Source organism: Dipodomys merriami, unplaced genomic scaffold (genome assembly GCF_024711535.1).
Source record: "Dipodomys merriami isolate MVZ:Mamm:240054 unplaced genomic scaffold, mDipMer1.0.p SCAF_41, whole genome shotgun sequence".
NCBI classification, from domain to species: Eukaryota; Metazoa; Chordata; class Mammalia; order Rodentia; family Heteromyidae; genus Dipodomys; species Dipodomys merriami.
The window spans coordinates 649,268-673,765 of NW_027205715.1; the positions used below are offsets into that span (position 1 = coordinate 649,268).

The 24,498-nt window shown below is 37.6% G+C and overlaps 1 protein-coding gene across 5 annotated transcripts in view; it reads left to right on the plus strand.

Moving 5' to 3' along the window:
- The window catches only part of Fto (FTO alpha-ketoglutarate dependent dioxygenase), a 392,707-nt gene that overhangs the window by 112,094 nt on the left and 256,115 nt on the right, over positions 1-24,498 (plus strand). For all 5 annotated transcript variants that reach the window (XM_069992308.1, XM_069992312.1, XM_069992310.1 and 2 more), the window contains exons 3-4: positions 2,934-3,552; positions 17,836-17,979. In XM_069992308.1, the coding sequence (XP_069848409.1) occupies positions 2,934-3,552; positions 17,836-17,979 (763 nt within the window). The remainder of the gene's footprint in view (positions 1-2,933; positions 3,553-17,835; positions 17,980-24,498) is intronic.

Consider the following 24,498-nt stretch of genomic DNA (forward strand, 5'->3'; position numbering starts at 1 on the left):
TAAATAAATAAAATTTATGTACATTCACTTAACATTTCCCCCTTTAATCTTATTTGCCTTTTGTGCATTTTGGAGGCTTTTATTTTTTAATTATTCTACTAAAAATCTGCTGAATGTTTTTTTGATTTTAATTTGTTCTTATAATCTAGTGATTATAAGAATGCAGGGCCTTATTCTCACTTGTTTACTTGGCACTCTACCATTTGAGCTACATTTCCAGTCTAGCTTTTCACTAGTTAATTGGAGAAGAAGTCTCTCTACCTTTCCTGCCCAGGCTGGCTTCAAACCACAATCCTCCAAGTCTCAGCTCCTAAGTAGCTAGCATTGTAGAATCAGCCTCTCCTGAGTAGCTAGGACTGTAGACCTGAGTCACTGCTGCCTGGCTGAGAGTATATTGGTACCTTAGAACATAACTAGTTAGTGATAAAAGGAGTTATTGCACTTTACTATAGAATGTTTGGTCTGCTAGTAGGATTGTATTGGCTGTTTAGCTAGAAACTATAATATTAGTGTTTCTGTTTTTCCAGTTGGGATGAATAAAACCTAAATGGGATCCTTGTGAGTTTCAAGATGGTCCATAGTAATGTAAGAGATGAATGTTCTTTTTACATTCATTATCACAAAGCTCAGGCACTCTCCTACTGTTTACTTTTTTTTTGCATTCAACTTCACTAATTGATTTTTCTTTGACATAATTCTATTTTTCATAGACTTTCTCTGTGTTCAGCCAGAATAGGTTAGTTTATGCTGCAGTAACAAATAACCCTCAATTCTCAGTGGCTTTGCCCAATAATATTTCTTGTTCAATTTACATATCACTTGTGGATTGGCAGAGAGTCACTACTCATTAAAGTAAGTCAGGAATCCAAAGTGGTTACTTTGCCAGAGGGAAAAAGAATGTTCTGGAAGGTCTTGCACTGGCAATGAATTGCCCTGGGCTGGAAGTGGCAGCCATCATTTCTCAATGGACAGAATAATCACATGTTTCATCCATCATGAGGGATCCAAAAAGCTGGTTGGTAAGGGGAAAATTTTGGAACTATTGTTCCAGAATAGGAACAGGACACAATCTTTGCTTGTGATTCACTTTATAGTTTGCTGAGAAAATTGAAGGGCTCCCCAATCACCAAATAAAAGAAAACAATTATGAAAAATCTTCCACTAAACTAATAGTGAGGCGTGGTGGCTCACACATGTCATTCCAGTATTCAGACTCAAGCAGGATATCACATTTTAAGTCAGTCTGGGCTACATATTGAGACCCTTTCTTAAAAATAAAAATAAAACTAAAAAAGCGAAACAAATAAAAAAAATCAATAAAAGGTAACCTCTGAAACTTATCTGCCCATTATCAACCTGTCTGAATTTATATTTTTTCTTTTTCCATCCTTTTCTAATACAGGAAATCATCTCATGTTCAAATGTTTTGGATCATAAACTTGGCCAATAATAAATTTGTACACATTTAGTGCTGTCCTAGTAAATGTTTAGTACCTGGCTTTCTGGAGGAAGTTCCAACCTGGATCATGTGTTAGTTTATATCTATCTTAGTGCAGGCTCTTGTAGCTAGTATTAGCTCTTACCTAATTTGACATATTCACATGTATCAAGTGGTTTAAAATCCTGCCTGATACTATAACTAAGAGTGAAATTTTAAATCATTCTGCTCCCCTTGAAATCTTCCACTACAATTAGAGTGAATTCCAGATTCTTCACTGTGTTCTGTGCATCCTGGATTCTGCCTTCCTTTTGTCCTTCTTACCAAGTACCATTGAACTCTGGCTATGTACAAATTCATGGGTCAAATGGTAAGGAGCCAAAGTGGTGAAGGAAAGCTAATACAGTCCTCCTCTCCATCAGTAAACCCATGTGCTCCTGCATAAGGGAAGAGAATTATTTTGTTACTTTTCAGTGTCATTAGTTGGATGATTACATCATTTCATCGTTCATCCAGCCAGCCACCCATTTAACATTTGTTGAGTATATTCTGTGCACTATTTTGTAGTTGTGAACAAAATTGCATGGCTCAGTGTTCATGGAGCTTAGTTTAGCACAAGACTAGAAGTGTGGCTTAAATGGAGAGTACTTGGGAGGACCTGAGTTCACTTAAAAAAACAAACAAACAAACAAACAAACAAGAACATATGCTGTGACATCAAATGCCAGGTCTGATGTTCACAAGTTGTTTTTGATTTTGAACAAGTTTTTTTTTTTTAATGTCTCCGTGCTTCAGTAGTTATATCTACAAAACTGGAGAAAATGACACTGCATAAAATTGTAAGAAATGAGTTAAGGTGTATAAATCAGTTAGTTGAATCGTTGGCTTATGGGGTTCTTAATATATGGATAATGAGTAGTTAGTTCATAAAATTGTATTTTTCTGGGAGAGCCAAAGGCTGAGGGTTCGAAGGTAGGGAGAAATGGTTATAAGAGTAGCCTGGGAGGAGCGCTGGGAAGGTGGCTCAGTGGTAGAGTGCTTGCCTTGCATGCATGAGGCCCTGGGTTCGATTCCTTAGCACCACATAAGCAGAAAAAACTGGAAGTGGGGCTGAGGCTCAAGTGGTAGAGCGCTGCTCTATAGCTGAAGAGCTGGGGGCCTGGGGGACAGCGCCCAGGCCCAGAGTTCAGGCCCCACAACTGACAAAAAAAAAAAAAAAAAAAAAAAAGAAAGTAGCCTGGGAAACAAATTCTTACTTTTTGTTTCAGTTGAAGAAGATTAATATTTTGGGCTTAAATTTGACCATTTTAACTGGAAAGTTTGACATTTATTTCAAGTCTTCTTTTGTTAGACTACGAAGATAGGAATCTTCTTTGGAAATGCTACCTGGTAGGCCTCCCTTCTCCCAATGTCCTCAAAGTAGCACATCTTTGAAATAATCAAATTATAGCAATTCATCAACTTTTTTATTTTTTCCCTCTTGCTTTTGTTTTAGTGGCAGCTGAAATATCCTAAACTGATTCTCCGGGAAGCCGCCAGTGTGTTGGAAGAGCTCCACAAAGAGGTCCCTGAAGCCTTTTTCACACTGCACAAGCATGGCTGCTTATTTCGGGACCTGGTAAGGATTCAAGGCAAAGATCTGCTCACTCCGGTATCCCGCATCCTCATTGGGAATCCAGGCTACACCTACAAGTACCTCAACACCAGGCTCTTCACAGTGCCCTGGCCTGTAAAGGGCTCTAACATAAACTATACTGAAGCTGAGATCGCAGCTGCATGCCAGACCTTCCTTAAGCTCAATGACTATCTGCAGGTAGAGACCATCCAGGCTTTGGAAGAACTTGCTGTCAAAGAGAAGGCTAATGAAGATGATGTGCCAATATGCATGGCAGAGTTTCCCAGAGCTGGTGTGGGGTCATCCTATGATGATGTAGTGGATATTAAGAGCAGAGCGGCATACAATGTGACTTTGCTGAATTTCATGGATCCTCAGAAAATGCCATACCTGAAAGAAGAACCTTATTTTGGCATGGGAAAAATGGCAGTGAGCTGGCATCATGATGAAAACCTGGTGGACAGGTCAGCAGTGGCAGTGTACAGTTATAGCTGTGAAGGTATAGTCTACTCTAATTGTAATATGACCAATTGTTCAGCTCTGAAGATATGCATGTGCATTCTTCCATGTGTGTATACGTACACTGTGTGCGTTTGTGTGTGTGTGTATCTTTGTGTTTGTGTGAGTGAGTTGTGTGTCCTTTTGGGGCTTGGCTCACCTGTGTGTCTGGAGAATATACCTCTTTCTATTCTAGCTGTGCTCTCTGGCTCACTGTTACTGCACTAAGAATAGTTTTTGCATGTAAGCAATACTGTCATTTTGACTTCTCTATATCCAGGACAGCAGCATCTTGGATTCATTCAGCCAACTGCTTTTCTCTAAAGCTCTAAGTAGATCATACAGTTGCTATAATTAGCCTGCTAATAAAGGGTCAGGAAAACAGAAATCTATCAAATCTTTCCAGGTTCTCACAGGTGCATATTCTGTGTTGCCAAAATTCTCTCATGGTTGACATTATATCTTGATGAGTGTGATTTGTCAAGTATTGGCTTGTTTTAGGTTTCATATCATTTTTACTACCATCCCTTCTTGCTAGCAGCAGTTGAGATGGCTTTTGTAAGCAGACATTCCTGTTTTCAGCAAATTGTCTATTCCCTCTGCAGTTTTTCAGTTTTAAACCTTGTTGGGTAGCTATGGATAACTTGTTCTTGTTTTTTTGAAATCCATTTGTCTTGGAACAAAGATCATAGATTATCATTTAGTGCCCTACCAAGATTTCTGTCTTTTGATTAGGATCTTCATAGTTTCTAGAACAGCTCTGTAAAGAGGTAGGTGCATGTACAAAGGGCACCATGACCACTGTTTTTTGTCCCTACCTGACTATTTGGCAAAGTAGCTCCTCTGTGTTCTGCTGAAAGATTTTGGAAAACCGAAGTTCTAGATATTCTCTCAGGGAATGCTGGGGCAACTCTAGTTATTTTATTGGATTTTGTTGTTATTACTTGTGTTTGCCTATGGCCAATTTTAAAAATGTCTCTATGTTTCAGTATAAACTAGAGAAAATAATAGTATGCCTAAAATCATGAAAAATGAGTTAATGCACATAGATCAAGTAGAGCAATATGTGGCTCACAGTAGCTACTTAATATCAAGTACAATAAGTACTTGATAAAATTGTGCTTTCTTTTAGAAAAATGGTTTAAAGAAAAATCTCATTATAATCTTAAATTTCTTTCAGTTTTTCAAATCTCAGAGAATTCCCCAGGATTACTAATACCTTTTCTAATTTTACTTTTTGCTTTCTGTCCAAAACCAGGAACTAGTTTAATGGTTGGGAATTTCACCAGCATTCCTGGCATATCAACTAATGATGCAGATCTAAGAGCAAATCCCATGAAAGGATTCAGTGCTGTCCTAAAGGAAAGAACTAGAATGCTCTGATCTTTAAAAATACCTTGCCAGAAATTGGAGAGAGATGGAATCCCAGAACTCTGATGCAAAAGAGCAATGGCATTGGTTAGTTTCTTTTGGATAGAGGCAGCACTGTGAACCTGCAGCAGTGTATGCAACTGCTTGACCTGCTACAACCATGTCTTTGTATTCTCACTTATTCTGTCTATAGATTTCATCTTCTATTGTGTGTTCTTTGTATGGGTGATCAAATGAATTTTGAAAGCTAGGATTCCTTTCAGAAAGGAATTTAAAATTTTAATAAATAGTTTCTAAGGTGAAGAGTAGGTAAGATCGATACAGTATATAGTTATAAAATATAAATATATATTATATACATAAATAATACATATTATATATTATATAAATATATAAACAGAGAAATCTTCATACTGGCAATTGTCATGGGTGGAACTAGGGAAGGTGATCTATAAGAGTTTTGTTCTCTTCTGGGATTCCTGTAATTCTATCCAATAAAAATGACAGTACTAAGAGCTCCTGCTTATTGAATATCTACTGTTGGAGAGAGAGAAAGAGAGAGAGAGAGAGAGAGAGAGAGAGAGAGAGAGAGAGAGAGAGAGTGTCACTGTAAAGCACTCTGCTATGTTATAAGCAGGCACATATATATGTATATATACATACACACACAAACATATATCCTGTCTCTTATTAAGAAGCTACACTGACGGGGCTGGGAAGGTGGCTCAGTGGTAGAGAGCTTGCCTTGCATGCATGAGACCCTGGGTTCCATTCCTCAGCACCACATAAGCAAAAAGAAAAAAAAAAAAAGAAGCCACATTGAAGTTTAGGATAGTATTTTGTATGTGTTTATAAAATTATGAACTTTCTCTTGTGAAGGGATGCACACTTGTATTTCTCCTCTCCTCTCCTCTCATCTCCTCTCCTCTCCTCCCCTCCCTTCCTCTCCCCTCCCCTCCCCTCCCCTCCCCTCCCCTCCCCTCTCCTCTCCTCTTTCTTCTCTCTTTTCTTGGTTGTAGGGCCTGGACTCTTGGCCTGGATGCTGTTCCTCAGCTCTTCAGCTCAAGGCTAGCACTCTATCACTTGAGCCAAATGCTACTTCCGACTTTTTCTGCTTATGTGGTGCTGAGGAATCGAACCCAAGGCCTCATGCATGCGAGGCACTCTACCACTGAGCCACCTTCCCAGCCGCACAGTTGTATTAATACTATTTTTATTAAGAAATGAAGAAACTAAAGCACAAAAGCATAGTTAACTTGTTCATGGTTACATAGCTAGTAATTAACAGACCTAGGATTTAAACCCAGACCTCTGAGGGTCTTAGTGTCTTAACTTCCAAAGCATTATATCTTAGGAGCCAGTATTTACTATCCTATACTGTCTATAGCCTTGTGGGTTGGGGTTTTAAGGTATCCATTTTCTGAAAGGGCGAAGGGATCCTTCTGGCTCTGACAGCTTCCTTTCTCCCCCACATCTGTTAGTTTCCCTGCACATATTCTCATGTGATTGGATTGGATAAGCTTAGTCTATGAAATGGAAAAGTTCTTGACTATTGTATGCTTTTGGTTCAGGTGCTAAACAACCAAACATCTTTCTAAGAACAACTTTTATCTAAGAGTTTCCCCCCCACCCCCAAGTGACAAGTGATATCTTTAGTTTTCCACCAGAAAGTAAGGTAGGGATAAACTGTTTTGTAATCCTAGGGAAAAGGTTGACTTGAAGAGCCATTTGAGTTAAAATCCTGCTTGGGATTGAATCAGCTTTATAGGGTCACAGAGTAGAAACTACAGAATCTAAATTGTTTCCCATGACCTTGAACATATTGAGTGATTACTAAGGGAAGTTCAGTTAGCCATTTTAGACACTATGGGGATTCAGAGATACATCAAACCTTCTGTGTGTCTTGAGCAGCTAGATGATATAAAGTGTGCTCTTGGGATTATAATTCTTTTTTTTGGTCGGTCGTGGGACTTGAACTCTGGGCCTGGGCGCTGTCCCTCAGCTCTTCAGCTCAAGGCGAGCTCTCTACCACTTGAGCTACAGCGCCACTTCCGGGATTATAATTCTTAAATGATGAAACTTTGGATCTAGAAGAGATTTTTGAAATCATCTGGTTTTTGTATCCCAAGGGGAGAAAGGAAGTAGCTTGCCAGAGGTCACATAGTTACCTAGTGACAAGAGCAGGGATGTCAGCTGAAGAGTGTGACTTGCTACTAGAGAGGTTCACATAAACTGCATTGGGAGTTCAGATTCAGAAGTGATTACTTCTTACTGAAATTAAATTCAGTTGATGCTTAAAATCTTCAGGACTTTGCTTTCAATACCTTTTCCCAGGGAAATCTTCTTGTAGATTTATAATGAGCCAATCATCCCTCTTTGGTTTATTTTCATGAGTAGAGGTCATTGAGAAGTAATTTGTATAGGATACGTGTAATTATATACTAAATTCATTGGCTTTCATATGCATTTCTAGTTAATAGATATCTCTAGAAGGAAGATTGAAATGGTAGAAGTTTTAATCAGGAATGGCTTCAGGGAGCCATATGTAAATAGGCAAAGTATTTGATTTTCCTTTTCCAGCTTTACTGGCAATTGGCTGTTACTCCTAGCTGTATAAAAAGAATTTTAGCAGGGAAGGCCTTAAAGAAAGGCCCATTGTTTAATATGGCCCAAATCTTGTTGTTTGGAACATCTTCAAAAGTGTCACCTAGACAATAACTATTGGTTTGTATTTTTGTTCCATTGTTTGGACATTGTGACATTGTGTTTGTAGAAAAAGTAATTATTAAGGTTTCAAAGTGGTATTTTAATATTACAGAGTATCTCCATTGTTTTTTGGTCTCTTATGAAGGATCAAGGAGACTTGTAGAAGGAAGAGAGTCCAATCCATGTTTCCCATTGAGTGTATGATAACCTGCAAAGTAGGGACTTTATAATCATTTGTTGTTGTTGTTGTTTTTTTTAAGAATCCTAAGATTCCCATCCAGGTTTCTGATTTGGGAAAAGCTGAATCCTCTAAAGAAGGAAATTTGTTCCATATTCTTGACTTTACTTTGAAATGAACAGCTCTTATATTCCTTAGGTCATCATTGTGACCATGTGAAACTGTGTTATAATTTGGGCTAGGGGTTTTGGAGCATCCTTATTTTTTATTTTTAGAGCATCATAATTTTCAAAAGTGACATTTAATGTTTTTCTTTGCCTCTCAGCATCCCTGACTTAAGATCTAATTTGGTCTGTGTTTTTGTCAGTTATTTTTAAGAGCTCTTACTACTGCACAGTAAAACTCATAGGGTTCTTCAAGGTACTTAAAAAAAACTCCCTGGGAAACTATTTGTTTAAAAATTATATTTATGTTTTTATTATCTTTCAGTAGTTGTACAAAGAAGTTACCACTCAACAAAGCAATTTATGAATATAATGCATCTTGATTTATGTTACCTTTTCATCATTTTCCATTCTTCCTAACCCAACCCTTCCCCTCAATTTTCTTAGTTTCTTTCTCTCTTCATTTATCTAACCCCTTCCCTTGGCCTACCCCACACCTTTCAACTGCCAGTTTCTTGGTATTTATTTTGTTGGACCATGAGTTTTTCTAAAGAATTATATCGCTTGAATTCTTGCCTATAAATACCATGTTTGGGCTAGTATATTTGTGTGCATTTGCATACAACTTTGTGTTTACTTGTATATTTATAAATTAATTCTAACTTGTACACATGAGAGAAAACATGTGTCCTTTGTCTTTCTTGGCTTGACTTACTTCACTAATCATTCTTGGAGAAAATAGCTATTTTCTAGAGTAAATACAGAACTCTTAAAAATCCAATTCAGTTATGTACAAAAAACTTGATTAGGCACTTCTTGAAAGAAGTTACACAAATAGGCAATAAGGATATGAAAATATGCTCAACATCATTTAATCACCAGGGAAATGTATATCAAAGCCACAATGAGATCCCGCTTCACACTCATTCATATATATATATATATATATATATATATATATATATACACACACATATATATATATATATGAACACCATGCATACATACATAAAATGTAGTATATACAAATAGTGAAATATTATTTACCTTTAAAAAGGAATGAGATTCAGATACATAACATGGACAAGTCCTAAAGGCAGTATGCTCAGTAAAGTAAGCTGGATAATTGTGTGATTCTGCATATAGGGAGTACCAAAGTAGAGTAGTCAAATAAATAAAAGCAGAAAGTAGGACAGTGCTTATATGGAGTGAGAAAGGGAGAGAGGCTGGCATTGTTTAATGAATACTGAGGTTCTGTGTGGGATAATGAAATTATTTTGGAGATGGATAGTATTGAGTTGCACAACAATGTGAATGTTATACCACTGAACTAAACACTTAGAGATGATTATAATAGTAAATTTTATATGTATATATTTTATCACCATAAAAGAGAAAGTAAAATGCTGGGGTATAACTATCAGGGTACACATTATGGAAAAATCTAAAAATAATTATGATAAGTGAAAGAGGCCAGAACATAATTAGATACACAGAGCATGTATTTGATTTCATTTGTATAAAAGTCCAGAAAATGACAACTAGTATAATGACAAAAAGCTGGCAAGCATGTCAGCGAAAAGGAACCCTAATGACAAAAAGCTGATCATTGGTTGCCTGAGGACAGGAAGTAGGGCTTACAAAGAAGTCCAGGGAAATCTTGGCATCAAGATGTGTCAAACACCTTGACTGTGGGGATAATTTCACAGGTGTGCTAAGACTTAACAATATATGTACCTGATTGTATGCCAATTATATCTGAATAAGCTATTGAGAAAAGAAGGGAGTTCAGCCCCCCTGTTTACTTAGCCTTTTCTTGACAACAGAGATGTCACTGCTGGTCTTCTTTTCTTGCAGGCTGTGAAGAAGGGGCTTTTGTCTTTTCTTTCCTCTTGTTTCCCCTTCTTCTTCCCTTTCCTCTTCCTTGTTTCTCTTTTTTCCTTCCTTCCTTCCTTCCTTCCTTCCTTCCTTCCTTCCTTCCTTCCTTCCTTCCTTCCTTCCTTCCTTCCTTCCTTCCTTCCTTCCTCTCTCTCTCTCTGTCTCTGTCTCTGTCTCTGTCTCTCTCTCTCTGTCTCTCTCTCTCTCTCTCTCCCCCTCCCTCCCATTCCCTTTCCCTCCCCCCCTCCTCTCACTTTGTGAAAAGTATTAGGACTGAAGTGCTCTCTTGGTCCATTGTCTGGATTAACATGAGTCCCAGTTTTACCCCCAATTCTGTGTATTGCAATAGGACAACCCGATAATCTGCCCTCCATACTCTTACCTCTCTGCTTTCACTGCTGCTACTTTTCCCTTCTCTCTCTATTCCATCTATACTTACTGTTTCTGAAACATCCTTATCATGTTCCATGGAGCACATTTGCACTCCATGTTTTCTCCACTAGGCTGTTTTCCCATTAATTTCCAAGTGACACATTCCTTTTTATCCTTGCTCAAATGCTATCTTCAGAATGGGGCTTGCAGGATTTCTGGATTTCAGACTGCAAGCCTGCTGTCACTGGAGGATATTCTTCAAGCATGTGTTTGTTTGTTCATTTGCTTGGGTGGTAAGTGAGAGGGTCCTAGGGATTAAACCATGTCCTCAGTCCTTGAGTTTGTGTTTAATATGATGTCTTGTACTTTTGTACAGCTGATCTCAGACTGTAATCCTCCTAATTCTGCCTTCAGAATAGCTGGGACCAGCGGTGCGAGTCACCATGCCTAGCTTGTTTTGGAGATAAGGTGTACTAACTTTTTGTCCAGGTTGGCCTGGAACCACAGTACTACTATTTCTAACTTTTGAGTAGCTAAGAGTGCAGGTATGAAGAACATGCCTGGCCTCTCCAAACACTCTTTTGAGATTTCAAATGTCTTTATCTTTATTTTAGCTTGACATGTACATACATGGGTATGGAAATCTTAATAATAAAATATTTTTTTCAGAAATTGGAGGACATTGTATTAACACTGTATTTTATGTTGGTTGAGTTCTTAGTTTTCTTCTTTATGTCACTTTGTTAGATGTTGTATAATATCACAGTGGTATACCTATAATAATATCTATGTATGCAATAAAAAATATTTGTTGTTGTTGAGTAATTTGTGCTGTTGGTCTACAAAGTGACTATTATCCAGTAACTGTTGACTTCTATTGCTGTCTGTTCAATGTTCAGTTTTAAGAGTCTTTTCATAGATGGATCTAGCCAGGTTTAATTTTAAAGGTTAAGTATTCAAGGATAGCAATGGAAAGAACTTGTTCTTAGATGTGGCTTTGAATGCTGTATGTAGTTTTACCTGAAATTGGATGAACAAATAATTATCATATTTGGATCAAATCAGTTTGGTTCTGGTCTTCTGTACTATTTACACTGTGAAAGTGTCCAGTAAGTCTCCATGACCATCTTTGTACCTCTAGGTTGTTCAAGGTTTTGCAGCCTCTATGGTTTTAAGTTCTGGTTTGGAAAATACAGTGTTTGAGAAATGTCTCTACTTCCTTTCCTTATTTTATATTTTACTTCAGATAATCTGATATTGAAGGGCCCCCAAAGCAATTTTTCTTTCCCTTTCCCAATTTCTTTTACCCGTAAATCCATGAAATGTGATGTAATGAGGTTCTACTATGTATGTGAATATTTTTATCTTAAAAATTTTTTTCCAAATGCTTAATGTGAAAGCTGACAGAGCCAGACATCATGTTGAAGGGCTTTAGATTTCTCCATAAAGACTTTGCAGTATTTTGCCTGAAATCCCAGAAAACTTATAATTAATTTTACAACTTAACTCTGTCAGGAGACTTCGTTTGTCCTGAGTTGCTTGTTTCCAGGCACCTGAGAGCAGCTTCTTATTATAGATTCAGAGCTGGGATTGATTAGTTTCTCCCTTCAAAACTCTTCGAAATTCTCCATTTCTTCAGACCATTCATTCCTCAGTGGCTGGGAAAAGAGTGTATGCTGTGTCAGCAGCAGCTGACTCTTTCTCCCAACAATTAAACAAAACCTCTCTAAACTGTAGAACTCTGGCAAGGAGGCTCTTTTCTAGCTAGCTTTTCTTTCCTAGCAATATGTATGGTCCTTCTAGTTGTTTCCTAAAGCTTGTCTGTCTTATACAGCTCCCTTTTGTAATTACACTGGGAACCTGACCAGAAAAAAGTGTACTGTGTCTGCCTGTACCTTCAAGAGTTGGTTATTCTGAAAAACAGATCTGACCTCTGAAAAATTCCTTAGTGTCTTTCATAGGCCCGCAGTGTAAGACTAGATTCTTCACTGTGTTTACAGAACCTTTTGTGTTCTGCTTTCTCTTCCACTGCAGCCTTTTGTCTTGCAAGTCCATGTCATTCATGTGCCACTTTTGTGACTGAGAATTGATCATTCTCTTTCTTTTAATCATACTTCTTCTGTCTGTGCTTTTCATAAATTTTCTAAACTTTAAATGGTTGCACATGGACGTTACAGTTTAACATGTCCACTGAAGTGTCCAGTGCTTCTTGATCAGTCTCTCCTCTTTTATCATTCACTCCTTCCCCCCAAACTCATTTTACATGTCCCAGTTCCTTTGTCACATATGTACATTGTTCTTACACACTACATGCCATTTCCCATTTAGGATATATCTTTTCAACCTCTCACCTTTGCCTTTTACCTTCTGTCTCCCTCCCTCCAGTTTTAAAAACTCCATCCTGGAATGCCACACATCAACACAGGCTAGAGAAAACATCATCACTAGGCTCCCTTTACCAGCTGATCATCTTTAATTTTTGGGTTTTTCCTGCCTCAGATCTGTAACATGGATAGGACCTTCTGCTTTAGCCCCTCAAAGTGTGAGGTCAAGACAATAAGCTCAGGCCTCTAGTCCTAGCTACTCAGAAGGTTAGGATCCATAAGATCTTCATTTGAAGGCAGTCCAGACAGAAAAGTCTTTTGAGACTTCATCTCCAGGGCTGGAAAGGTGGCTCAGTGGCACAGTACTTGCCTCTCATGCATGAGGCCCTGGGTTCGATTCCTCATCACCACATAAGCAGAAAAAGCTGGAAGTGGTGCTGTAGCTCAAGTGGTAGAGCACTAGCCTTGAACTGAAGAGCTGAGGAACAGTGCCCAGGCCCAGAGTTCAGGCCCCACGACCGACAAAAAAAAAAAAAAAAGAAAGAAAAAAAAGAGAGACTTCATCTCCAAAATAACCAGCAAAAAGCAGGGCTTGAGACATGGCTCAAGTAAGAGAGTGCCAGACCAGTTAGCTTGAGGTTCTGAGTTCAAAACCAAGTATTCTCTTAGAGAGGATAGGGTGGGGAAGGGAATAGAGAAGAAAATTACATGGTGGAACAATGATTTCTTAGCTCATGGCTAAAGCAATTAGGAATGAAGGCTAAGAAATGGACCTTTATTTAACCTGTGGTGATGATAAATATATTCTTACATATGAAAAAATTACTGTCATACAACATTAATTGTGTGTGTTATTAAATATGGCACATTTTTATAATATATTTTATTTGATTGCTATTGTAATCTTTCCTGTTACAAAGAGTCTTCTGTCTGTTTTTCCTTGTAAAACTGTGGTAGCATATAGCTTTAAAAATGTAAACAGAGTATTTAATGGCATTTGTTCTTAATTAAATGGAATTATATTTGCCATCAAAAACTACTGCGCATAAAAACTCAAGCTAGTTAGTTTTGGGAGTAAGTTTGGACATTTTACATTCAGCATTATTTTGTATTTTGTTAGGTCATTTGCTGCTTTAACAATTTGATTAGTGGGAATGGGAAATACACCAAGCACAGGAAGGCACTTTAAATCCTTTCACTTTTACTGAAGCTTCAAGGCAAGTAGGAACCCATTGCTTCTGCTTGTTTCCAAAATCACATGGGGCAAAGTAATCAGTTGTAGTTCCTACGGATAATTACGAGTTGACTTCACTGAGAAGTGAGCAACACTATACTTAAGCAATAAAAAATTTATCAGACATACAACTTCTCTCCTCCCTCCACAGCCCAGGGGGAAGAATCCTCAACAAAATATCATTTTAATGAGCTCATTTCAGTGGTGCTAGATTTATGGGAGACACCAGGAAACACTGATTGCAATTGCTGTCTCTGATTGTCGCTCCAGACTTTATTGGTGCCATATTGAGAAAAGTGCTGGGATGAAAGTTAGAAGGGAAAGTGGTCAACAGGACTGTTAGACTGTAAAAGTGACCTCTTCTTAAAGTGTCCATTCTCAGTGTTTTAAAAAAAATGCCTCAAAATCATTGTCTTTGTAGCTTAAAATGATTTTTTCTTAAGGTTATATAATAGATGATTTGAACCAGAGAGGGGCACGTTAAAAAGAACTTTTAAAATTATCTTTAAAAAGTTGTAAAAAAGAGTTGTCATTAAACAAGCAATTTATGAATACAATGCATCTTGATCAATGTGATCTCTTTCAATATTCTTATCCCCCTCTTTGACCCACTCCTCCCCTAACTTTTCTTAATTTTGCTGTATATAAAATGGATTCCTGACTACATTCTCCCCCACTTTGCCCCTTTGTCTCTCCCTCTTCTTTTGCTCTCCCCTCTTTGTAGGTATACATTTCTGGTGCTTTTGTTGGACTTTGACTTTGTTTTTCGAAGGTAGTACACTAAAAAGTTGTATTCTTTTTTTTTTTTTTTTTTTTGGTCGGTCGTGGGGCTTGAACTCTGGGCCTGGGCGCTGTCCCTCAGCTCTTCAGCTCAAGGCGAGCGCTGTACCACTTGAGCTACAGCACCACTTCCTGTATTCATTTTTTGTTTGCTAATTGTTGTCTCTTGCCGTTAGGAGGCCACATTGGATTGAAGGCTCCCTGAAGATTTTAGGTTTGACAGATACAAATACATGATTTTTGTATTCTCATGTCAGTATTCTTTTGCTGACTCAATCTGGTTATCAAATAATTTAGCATTATTTTGTAGTTTGTATGCTCCTATTATTCATGTTACATTATTAGGTGGTAGTGATGTTACATCATCACTATTTTATGCATCCTCAACATCTTTGTTTATATGTACTTGACTTTTCTCACTACTGCATATAATGTTGTTGTATATCAAAACTAAAGGAGAGAGCAGCAATCATTTTCTGAAAAGGGTAAAGTGATAAATAATTTCAGCTTTGTATGTCTTGTAGTCTCCGTCTTACTTACTACCGACTCCTGTTATTATGTGTGATGAGGCCATGGACAACATGTAAATGAAGGAGCATGATTGTGTTTTAGATAATTCTTACTTACAAAGCAGGTCAATGGATCTGTTTTGCCTATGAACATCTTGCTTTATGTCCAGGCTCTAGGGCCGAGTTCACTAGCTCTCTTGTAGCATGAAGGAAGGTACTACAAGTGAGTGAAGGGGTTGCCTGGATGTTATTACTAGCAGAGAACATACACTTTGTTGAAAAGGGGCAGCCACTTTCTACCAATAGATCTGGTTCAGAAATACCAGAGCTTGTAATTCAAGAATAGCTGGGAATTTGGATTTTTATACAAAATGCCTTACACAGTTGTTAACTAATTTAGATTTGTTAAGTGTATACAGTATAGGTGAGGTTGTGGTTCACAAGTTCTAGTTCAGCAGATTTTATTGTTTTGCAAGCATAACTGTGCATTCTGTAAGAAAAACAAGTGCCAGTGAATGCCTTCAGACATGAATAATACCAGTGTACTGTTGGTACTGCCACTGCCAACTCTACTGGTGTCTGTGGCAGACAACAGTCATTGACCAAACACTTCAGCAACCAGCAATTTAGCATCTTCCCTGATATGGAAGATGTTTAACATCCTCTTTCAGAGGAATCTCTTTACAAATATTTTTGGGATTACTTAGGAAGTGGCCTTAAACTTACTGTGTGTATTCTAAAGACATCTAATCAAGAGATACTCAATTAAAAATTATAGGAGAAAACATGTGTTAGAAAGGAAAGAAGCTATGTACCAGAGTAGGATTCTGCTACCATTGATGGTATTAGATTTTAGATTTAAATTTAAGGAACTGAAGAATATCCAAAGTTGGATATGTCCTTAAAAGCTATTTAGCAGCATTCCTCCTATGCAGAGACTATGAACTTACACTTTCTGGTCTGTTGTTTTTCACTATATTTTGTGCATAGTAATATGAATGGGCAGAGAGAAGAGTTTCTTTTTGTTGTTTCTCATTCTTTCCGTCTCTGACAGCTTTTGGCCTTTGTGTGTGGTTACATGTAGAGTAAGATGTTCATAATTAGAGATCCTGTGTCCTATCAATGTATAAGAGCTCTTTATGTATTAAGATAGACATGCTCTGATGATTCTTGTTTTTATTTCCATGTATACAGTACTCTCTTCATCTCTGCAGTTTCATTTCCCTATGGTTAACTATAGTCTGAAACTCTTAAATGAAAATATTCAGTATATAAACAGGTCATAAGTTTTCAATTGTATGCCACTTCTTTGGGTAGCATGATGAAATCTTCATGTCATCTTCTTCCATCTCACCCAGGACATGGTTATCCCTTGGTCTGCTGTTAATGCAGGCTGTATACAAATCTGCCCTTTAGTCACTTAATAGCTATCTCAGTTAACACATCAGTAATGACTGTACTGCAGTGCTTGTGTTTAAGTGAGGGCACTGAAATATAGGACCAGTGTTTGTTCATGTCTCTCATTTTGTCTTTATTTGCTCTGTTAGGCTACTCCAGAGGGCACCTTTGTGTTGACCATCTCTTCTAGAATGATGCTAAGTCTTGTGATGTTAGACCTCCTTTTCTGTTTCTTCTTCTTTGTTTCCCCCCTCTCTATTTCTTAGCTTTGACAAGGTTCTTACTGTTTCCCTACTGAAATATGAGCTTTGGGCTGAGGCAGATCTATATTTTGTCATGTAGAGAAAGTAGTCACCTTTTTCTATTTAGCTGAAAGGAAAGGAAAGGGAAATGTAAGAATAAAAGGAACTGTATTTTTTCAGTTATTTTTGTGTTACCACTGTGATGACTCATAATTTTAGTTTTTGCTTTGATCTGTGAATTTCATTGATTTTAAGAATAAGTTTTTGGGGACTGGGAAGGTGGCTTGGTGGTAGAGTGCTTACCTTGCATGCATGAGGCCCTGGGTTCGATTCCTTAGCACCACATAAGCAGAAAAAGCCAGAAGTGGCGCTGTGGCTCAAGTGGTAGAGCGCTAGCCTTGAGCTGAAGAGCTGAGGGACAGAGTCTAGGCCCAGAGTTCAGACCCCATACTGACCAAAAAAAAAAAAAAAAGTTCTACTTGGTCATGGGATATTACTACTATTTTCTTATGTTTAGAAATTTTTATTCCTTTTTCAGATTTGAGATTGGTATGTGTATGTGTTTCTTTTGTACTTTTGATACATATTGATTTCCATGAAAAGAATGTAGAAACTTTCTTTTTCCTATATTCTTATTTTAAAGAAATTACCCAATTGTTAATTGTTTAGTAGTTGAGTTCTTTTCATTTCTCTGGGCTTTTTGTTTTCTTGAGAGAATTCTTTGATAACTTTAATTTATGCTTCGTTTAGCTCTTCTCTTTTTTCCTAGATTGATAATACTGTCTTAAACATTTTTGTTTTTTGATACAGGGTTTTGATCCAGGCTATGTAGCTCAATCTGGCCTTGAATTCTAGCTCCTCCTGCCTCCTGACAGCTATGATTATAGGTGTGCCACTATTATCCCAGCCAAAATAAACTTTTATCTTCCTTAGTATCCATGTTCAGTTGCTCATTATTTGTTTAAAGTTCTTTGACAAAATATCATCTTAAACATATTCTAGTATGACATAAAGATGTCATTAAAAGGAAATTCTTCACTTAACATATGTTAAACAATTAAGATAACAATTGTAAGACCCAGAAGTTCAGATTTAACATTTCTTTTCTGATTATTTTATTCTCTACAGATTCTGAAGAAGAAAGTGAGGATGAGTCTAATCTTGAAGGCAGAGATCCTGATACTTGGCACGTTGGTTTTAAGATTTCATGGGACATAGAGACACCTGGTTTGGCAATACCCCTTCACCAAGGAGACTGCTATTTTATGCTTGGTAATGTTGAGAATCAGAATTATATTATTGTTCTTGTGTTCTCTATGTTTGAGTTTAAGATTACTGTCACATATTTTGAATATGTCTTTTGAAATAAACTTTTGAATAGTGAAACTTTTTTGTGAGAACACATAGGTAGATGTTAATTTTTGTTTTTGTTTTATAAGATACTGCTGAATTTTTATTCTTATTTTTTACGTCTGTTGGTCCTGGGTCCTGAATTCAGGGTTTGCCCCCTCAGGTTTTGCCCTCCTCCCCACCCCCAGGATTATAAGGTGTGAGTTGTTGGCACCCAGAAAGATATTGCTGAATTTTTATTTTTGTATTCATATAGTACTGAGAAACAAACCCAAACTGTACAAATTCTAAGCAAGTAGGGTCTCTAAAGAAAACAAAAAACTGAGAGCACAGAAGCTCTGATGTGCTAACAGACTATGTTCAGGGTTCTTCACTAGAGCTATTAAATTATCCAAAGCAATTTAAAAACACTTTTGTTCATGGTTTTGGTAGTGAGAAAGTTGTCTTCTAGTTTTATTTATTTTATTTTTTCAGTTTTTCCCAGTGCTGGGGCTTGAATTCAGGACCCAGGCACTGTCCCTGAGCTTTTGCTCAAGGCTAGCATTCTACCATTTGAGACATAGTGCCACTTCCAGTCTTTTCTGTTCATGTGGTACTGAGGAATTGAACTCAGGGTTTCATGCATGCTAAACACTCTACAACTAAGCCACATTCCCAGCCTTGTCTTCTAGTTTTGAAGTGACTTTCTACTCAGAAACTGTTGGCCTTACCACAGGGACTTTCTCTCTACTTCATTTAGTTCTTTAGGAAGTGATATTTCAGCTGTGGTTAAACCTAGCCACTTGAATTTTTTTTTCTTGCTTCTTTGTTCTAAATGTGTGTGTGTGTGTGTGTGTGTGTGTGTGTGTGTGTGTGTGTGTTTAGGAGCTGTACTTATTTTGTAGTGCACACTATGTGAACACTTATCTGTCTTTTAATTACAAAGCTGCTCAGGCTTATTTTCTCCTTGGCCCTGGCTTCTGACTATTCAAGATTTATCTCCTATCTGCCTAGGGAAATATATTGGTATGTTGGTTTTAGAGCCAAGAAGAACCAGGGCTCAAGCCCAGTGTTTATGGTAAGAATTAATTCCACTTAATTTGGTATTTGCCCAGTTCACTATACTCCAGGTACTATGTAAGGTTTTAAGGGATTTATTAGAAGTGTGTAAATCTTGCTCCTTGGTTTCTAAAAACTCAGAGTATGGAATATCTCTTCAGTATTTTCCAAATTTCAGTTCCATACACATCAGTTTCTAAGCTTTTACCATACTACCTATAGTGGAAGTAGCTTATGCCTCCTAACTCTATTACTTACTATTTGTCTTGAAATAAACTTACTCTTTTTGACTGAAAAAAATATTATTTTTTATTTAATATATATATTTTATTGTAAAGATACTGTACAGAGGGGTTACTGTTACATGAATTAGGTAACGAGTACATTTCCTATTGAGCATTGTTACCCCCTCCTTTGTTTTTCTACTACTACCCCTTCTTCCCCACTTCTTCAATTCTTCTCCCCCCCCCCCCAAGTTGTAAAGTTTGTTTTCAAAATAGTGTCTTGTACATCTCACTGTCACAATGGGTCAACCTGTATACTTGTTGAAAAAAATTATTTTAAAGGAGATTTTGTATAATTTTAAGAAGAAAATTTTAAGTAGAAAAACATTATCACTTGGCACAGCTGGAAGTATAATGTAAATATGAATATGGAGAAACTAAAAATTATGTGTGTGCTTATTTCTTTGCTGGAATAGTAATTTTTATTCTGAGTTCTATTGTTTGTTAAAAAGAGAGATACGAAACATGCAGAGAAGTTTTACATGTGTATTGGGACCAATCTGCAACTTTCTCTTTAACTGGAAGGTCAGGATACAGAGAGTTTGATCCAGTGTGATCTAATGGTACTTAGTACTGTATAACTTTACCAGCACATTCTTCTCACATGGTCAGGATTCCTGCATTGGTTGAAACCTAGTCATACTCTCTTATTTCCCGTTTGGGTGTTACTTTACAGTTTACAAACAAGTTTCTTTTAAGCAAGCTTATCTTCAAACACCCTTCAAAAGAACAGATTGTTCATTTCTTAACTAGTTTGTTTACCCAAGATCACTCCATCAGTATGAGGTAGAACAGGGTCCAGAATGAGTTGCAAGGTTCCATGTGCTGTGCTTTGTCTACTATGAATGGGACCATTTCAACTAGGTTCCAACACACTGAAACCTCTGTCCAAATGCTTTTAGTGTTAAGGTCATCTCTAATCTCCATCTCTCCTGCTTGACCTCAGGAACTAAGTTTCTGTTGCTCTTCTGAAATGAGTGCCCTTTTCAAGTAATTAAATTGTTATCTTATTTTTAAATGCTCCACACAAATTTGGATATTTGTCTTTAGTCTAAATGGTAGTCAACTTCAGCCAATGAATTGCTTTCTTTTGGATACTTTGCTTAGGAATTTTTATTGGTAATTTTCATCTTTAACAAATGAAAGGCAGAATGATGCCTTTTAAAATACCTTTTTTGTTTTCCCTGTATATGAAACGGATAGATATGCATTATAAAAGCCCAAGTTTATAGTGGGTATATTTACTAACATGTGTTTTCTTTGGATTAAAAAGTAGTATATATTCATTATAGAGAAAAGGAACTGCAGAATATAAAATGAAAAAATATAAAATACTCTTTGAGTCTGTTTTCAGGCATGTATATATCGAAAAGTGTAGTAGCAATATGAGTATCAACCATATTTATTGGGGACTAACAACCAGTCAAGGAGTGTATTGCTCTGCTCAGTAACCCTGAGAAACAAGCAATTAGTCTTGAAAAGGAGAGAAGGAGGTTCAGCTGGTGTACCTACCCATGGTTTTACAACTAGTATGAAGCACATATCAGGACTTGTCATTTTCTTCCATGACACCCCACATCAGCCACCCTCCCCCATGTGGTGGCCTACCTACTGACCCCTGCTCTGGGGTTTTTGTGCCTGCCCTCTCCCTCTTCGCAGGATGCTCCTGCCTCACCTAATGGTTTTTCATGAAGGGATGAAATATGACAGTGTTTTGTTTGCTTATTTTCTCCATTTAAAATTTTTTTTTCACAATTTAAGATCCAGATTAGCTATGAAAATTTACATAATTACATTATCCTTTTGATTTATCTGTTACAAGGAATATACATTTTTAAGAGTACACAGCATTTTTTATGCATGATAGGCTAGAAGCAGAAATTAGTGTTGTTATTTTTTAGATGTTGTTGTGCAGATATAAAATCCACTCCCGCTTTCCATGGTTTCCAGCTGAACTGTGTCAGGAATAGCATAATCCATACCCAAAGTCTATTTTTAGAATACATTTTCTTATGAAGATGTCATATTTGATTTCTGAGATAAATCTTCTTGCAACTCCTATTGGAAATAAAAATAAACAAACAAAAATAAAGCAACCATTATTTAATGCCAACTTTTCTGTTTCCTTTTTAAAACACAAATAGCAAAGAACCTGTAGAGGGACCTGAGCTTGTACTGCTATCTGAAATCTGAACTTCATAGCACTTATGAAAAGGAAACAGTTTAGCTCAATTTATAATAATATATTGGTCTGCAGAGGAAGTGCAGACTGAACCCCGCTGTCTCAAGTAAATTCTCCAGGGGTGTGTGATGGGGAACGTGTCGGGTGCCTGTAATAAATCCACTGCCCGTGGAAGTAAGTGAAGGCCCTGCTGGCAGTGCCCGAGGACACGCTTAGCTGGGGTTGTCACGGTTTTACTTTTAAATTGGAATCTTTGCCCTAATCTCAGAGTTAGACATGACCAGATTTGCAAACAGATTTACAATTTTCACTAATTTTCCAACTAGGACTTCAAAACACACTTAAAGAAACAAAACCCACTCTGGTCTTTCTCAGGGTTAGATGATTTACTTCACCACAGATGGTTTCTATAGACTGCATGTAGCCAGGGAGTTAAGAGACTTAAGAGTAGCTTGGAGCCAAACTGGTTTGCTTTTTGTGGAACAGATTATACAGTTCAAGGGACATCAACCACTTTATGTTCATTAACTAGGAGCTGGGTGTGGAGGTGGGTGTTTCAGGACAAAGGTGAGTGGTAGGTAAACATTTGGGGCAAACCCCACTAGTCCCTCCTAATTTATTATTATTATTATTTTGAACATGTCATTATTTATAGCTATTGTCTCTGGTATCTTTGCTTTTACTTCTTTAAGCCAAACGAAATCTCACTTTCAAATATCTGTTGTTTGTATAACAATCAGTTGAAAGCTTCAGTTGCCAAGTAAAAATTACACTGTCAACACAGAAACACATAACAAGACAAAACAATAGAAATGGAAATGCATAGCATTTCTGGTTTGTTTTGCTACCTCCCAGAGTATTAAAAAGGTGGTAGGGTTTTCTGTCAGGTGACCAGGACCAGCCTCTCTGCATTATATATGGATGATTTCTGTGTCATCCATGAACAATAGGTTTTGTATTTTGTGCATTGTAGACAGATTGTGTACACATAACGTGTAGACAGAAATTCTGAGATCATTAATAACTCCTGCAGTTTTTGCCTCCTTTGTAAAAATGAGTGCTTTAGGATGCTTCTGATACTGGGAGTCAAAATAAGAAGATGGTTGTGCTGTGCTTGGTAAGCTGCATTTGTAAGTCAAACTTAGTACAAAGATTGGGCCCTGGGCCCTGGCATCATGGAGAAGCTCTGAGGCATGGAGGTGGTAGGCGAGTGCTAAGTGTCATCCTCTTATCCTGCTTCTTGTCCTGAGTGCTGGCAGCTTTGCACCTCATGGCACTGTAGGTATATTGTCATAGCCACATAAAGAAACTACAAGAAGGGGAAATCTCATCAGTTGGTTCTTGAGGGTGAAAAGAGTTAACGGCTGTCTCAGGTGGGATCAGACTCTGTGGTAACCATTCTTACTTTGTTGGAGACTGACAACCTAGACAGCCTGGTCACTTGTTTTCATAGATTATTTTTCACCCTCTATTAAATACCTATGGCTTAGAGGCAGCAAGAACAGTGCACTCGGAACATTTGATGTGGTCTAACCTGAAACTATGCTTCTACTTTTCAAGTCAAGATGGACACTCTGGTCAGAGGCTGTAGCCCTGTGGGCAGAAAGAACTGAGGCCTGTTTGGAGTTTCAAGTCTCCTGACAGGATTCTCCCTTGGGACTTAAACTGGAGACTGTGGTATCTTTGTAAATCCTCCAGGTGTCCCTCAGCCCTGCCCTGATTTGATTTAGACATTTTATTCAAAGTAAAAGGCTTTTGTTATGCTTTCCTCTGACCCCATTCCTTTCCTCCCCCAACCGCTGAATGACCAGAAGTAAAAAGTACATGTAATTTATGGCTTAATCATAAATTCAAAATAATTATACTTTATTACCTCTCATGGGGTCTTGAGACGTAGGTGCTACATTCTGCTTTCTGCCGAGGCAAGGGAATAAGAGAAGCAGTAATAAATTATGACTTCAGGCTGCAGCCTGTAAGCTTGAGGAATTGCCATTTAAGTGGAAAGTGCTTGAACAGCCAAATGAGCACCTGTCATGTTTATTTTCACTTTGAAAAGTGGAAACATGACAGGAGAGTTTCAACTGCTTGTCCGATATGAACTTGTGGTGTTCTTAAGACTCCTCAGAAACTGCAAAATGTGCTTCTTGCTGCTTGGATTTTTGCAGGGGTGAGGATATATCTCCCCTTCTGGAACTTTCTAAAATATGTGCTCAAATAGGCTTATTACCTTTGTTTCCCTTTCTTTTCTTTTCTATTTAAAAGAGCTCATGGTGGGGGGTGGGGGAGAAGCATGACTTGTGGAATGTGCTGTGTGGACTGGAGTTCCTGAGTACTTGAGAGGATTTACTTCTCTCTTACACTTTCTGATCATATCCGGGCGTTTGGCTCTTTTTTGCTCATTTGTATGTCATTTATGTCTTGAGCTTATCTGACATGCATGTGATGAGTGTCTGCTGAGGGCCAGGTACTGTGCTAGAAAATTTGATGTATTTTCTTTACTCCCCATTACAAGACTGTCAGGAAATAGTCCTCTCATTCTAACACTTGTATTTTTTTTCTAGAAAAAAAATATTGATGGGGATGCTGGGTATAATCATGTACACCTGTAAGTCCAACACTCATGAGGCTGAATGAAGCAGGAGGATCAGGAGTTTGGGTCTAGTATATCCTGTTTCCAAACAACAACAACAACAAAGAATATTGACTGCTGTTGAATACAGGGATCCTTTTAAGTATATGAACATCTTTTAAAGTTTGTTATGGTAAATGGTTACATAATATTATGTTGTGGACATACTAAAATATATTGAATTATACTCACACACATACATACATATGCTTTTCCCCCGCAGAACTGGGGTTTCATGTTTGACAGATAGGTGCTCTTCCACTTGAGTCACACTTCCAGCCCTTTTGCTTTAGCTATTTTTCAGGCAG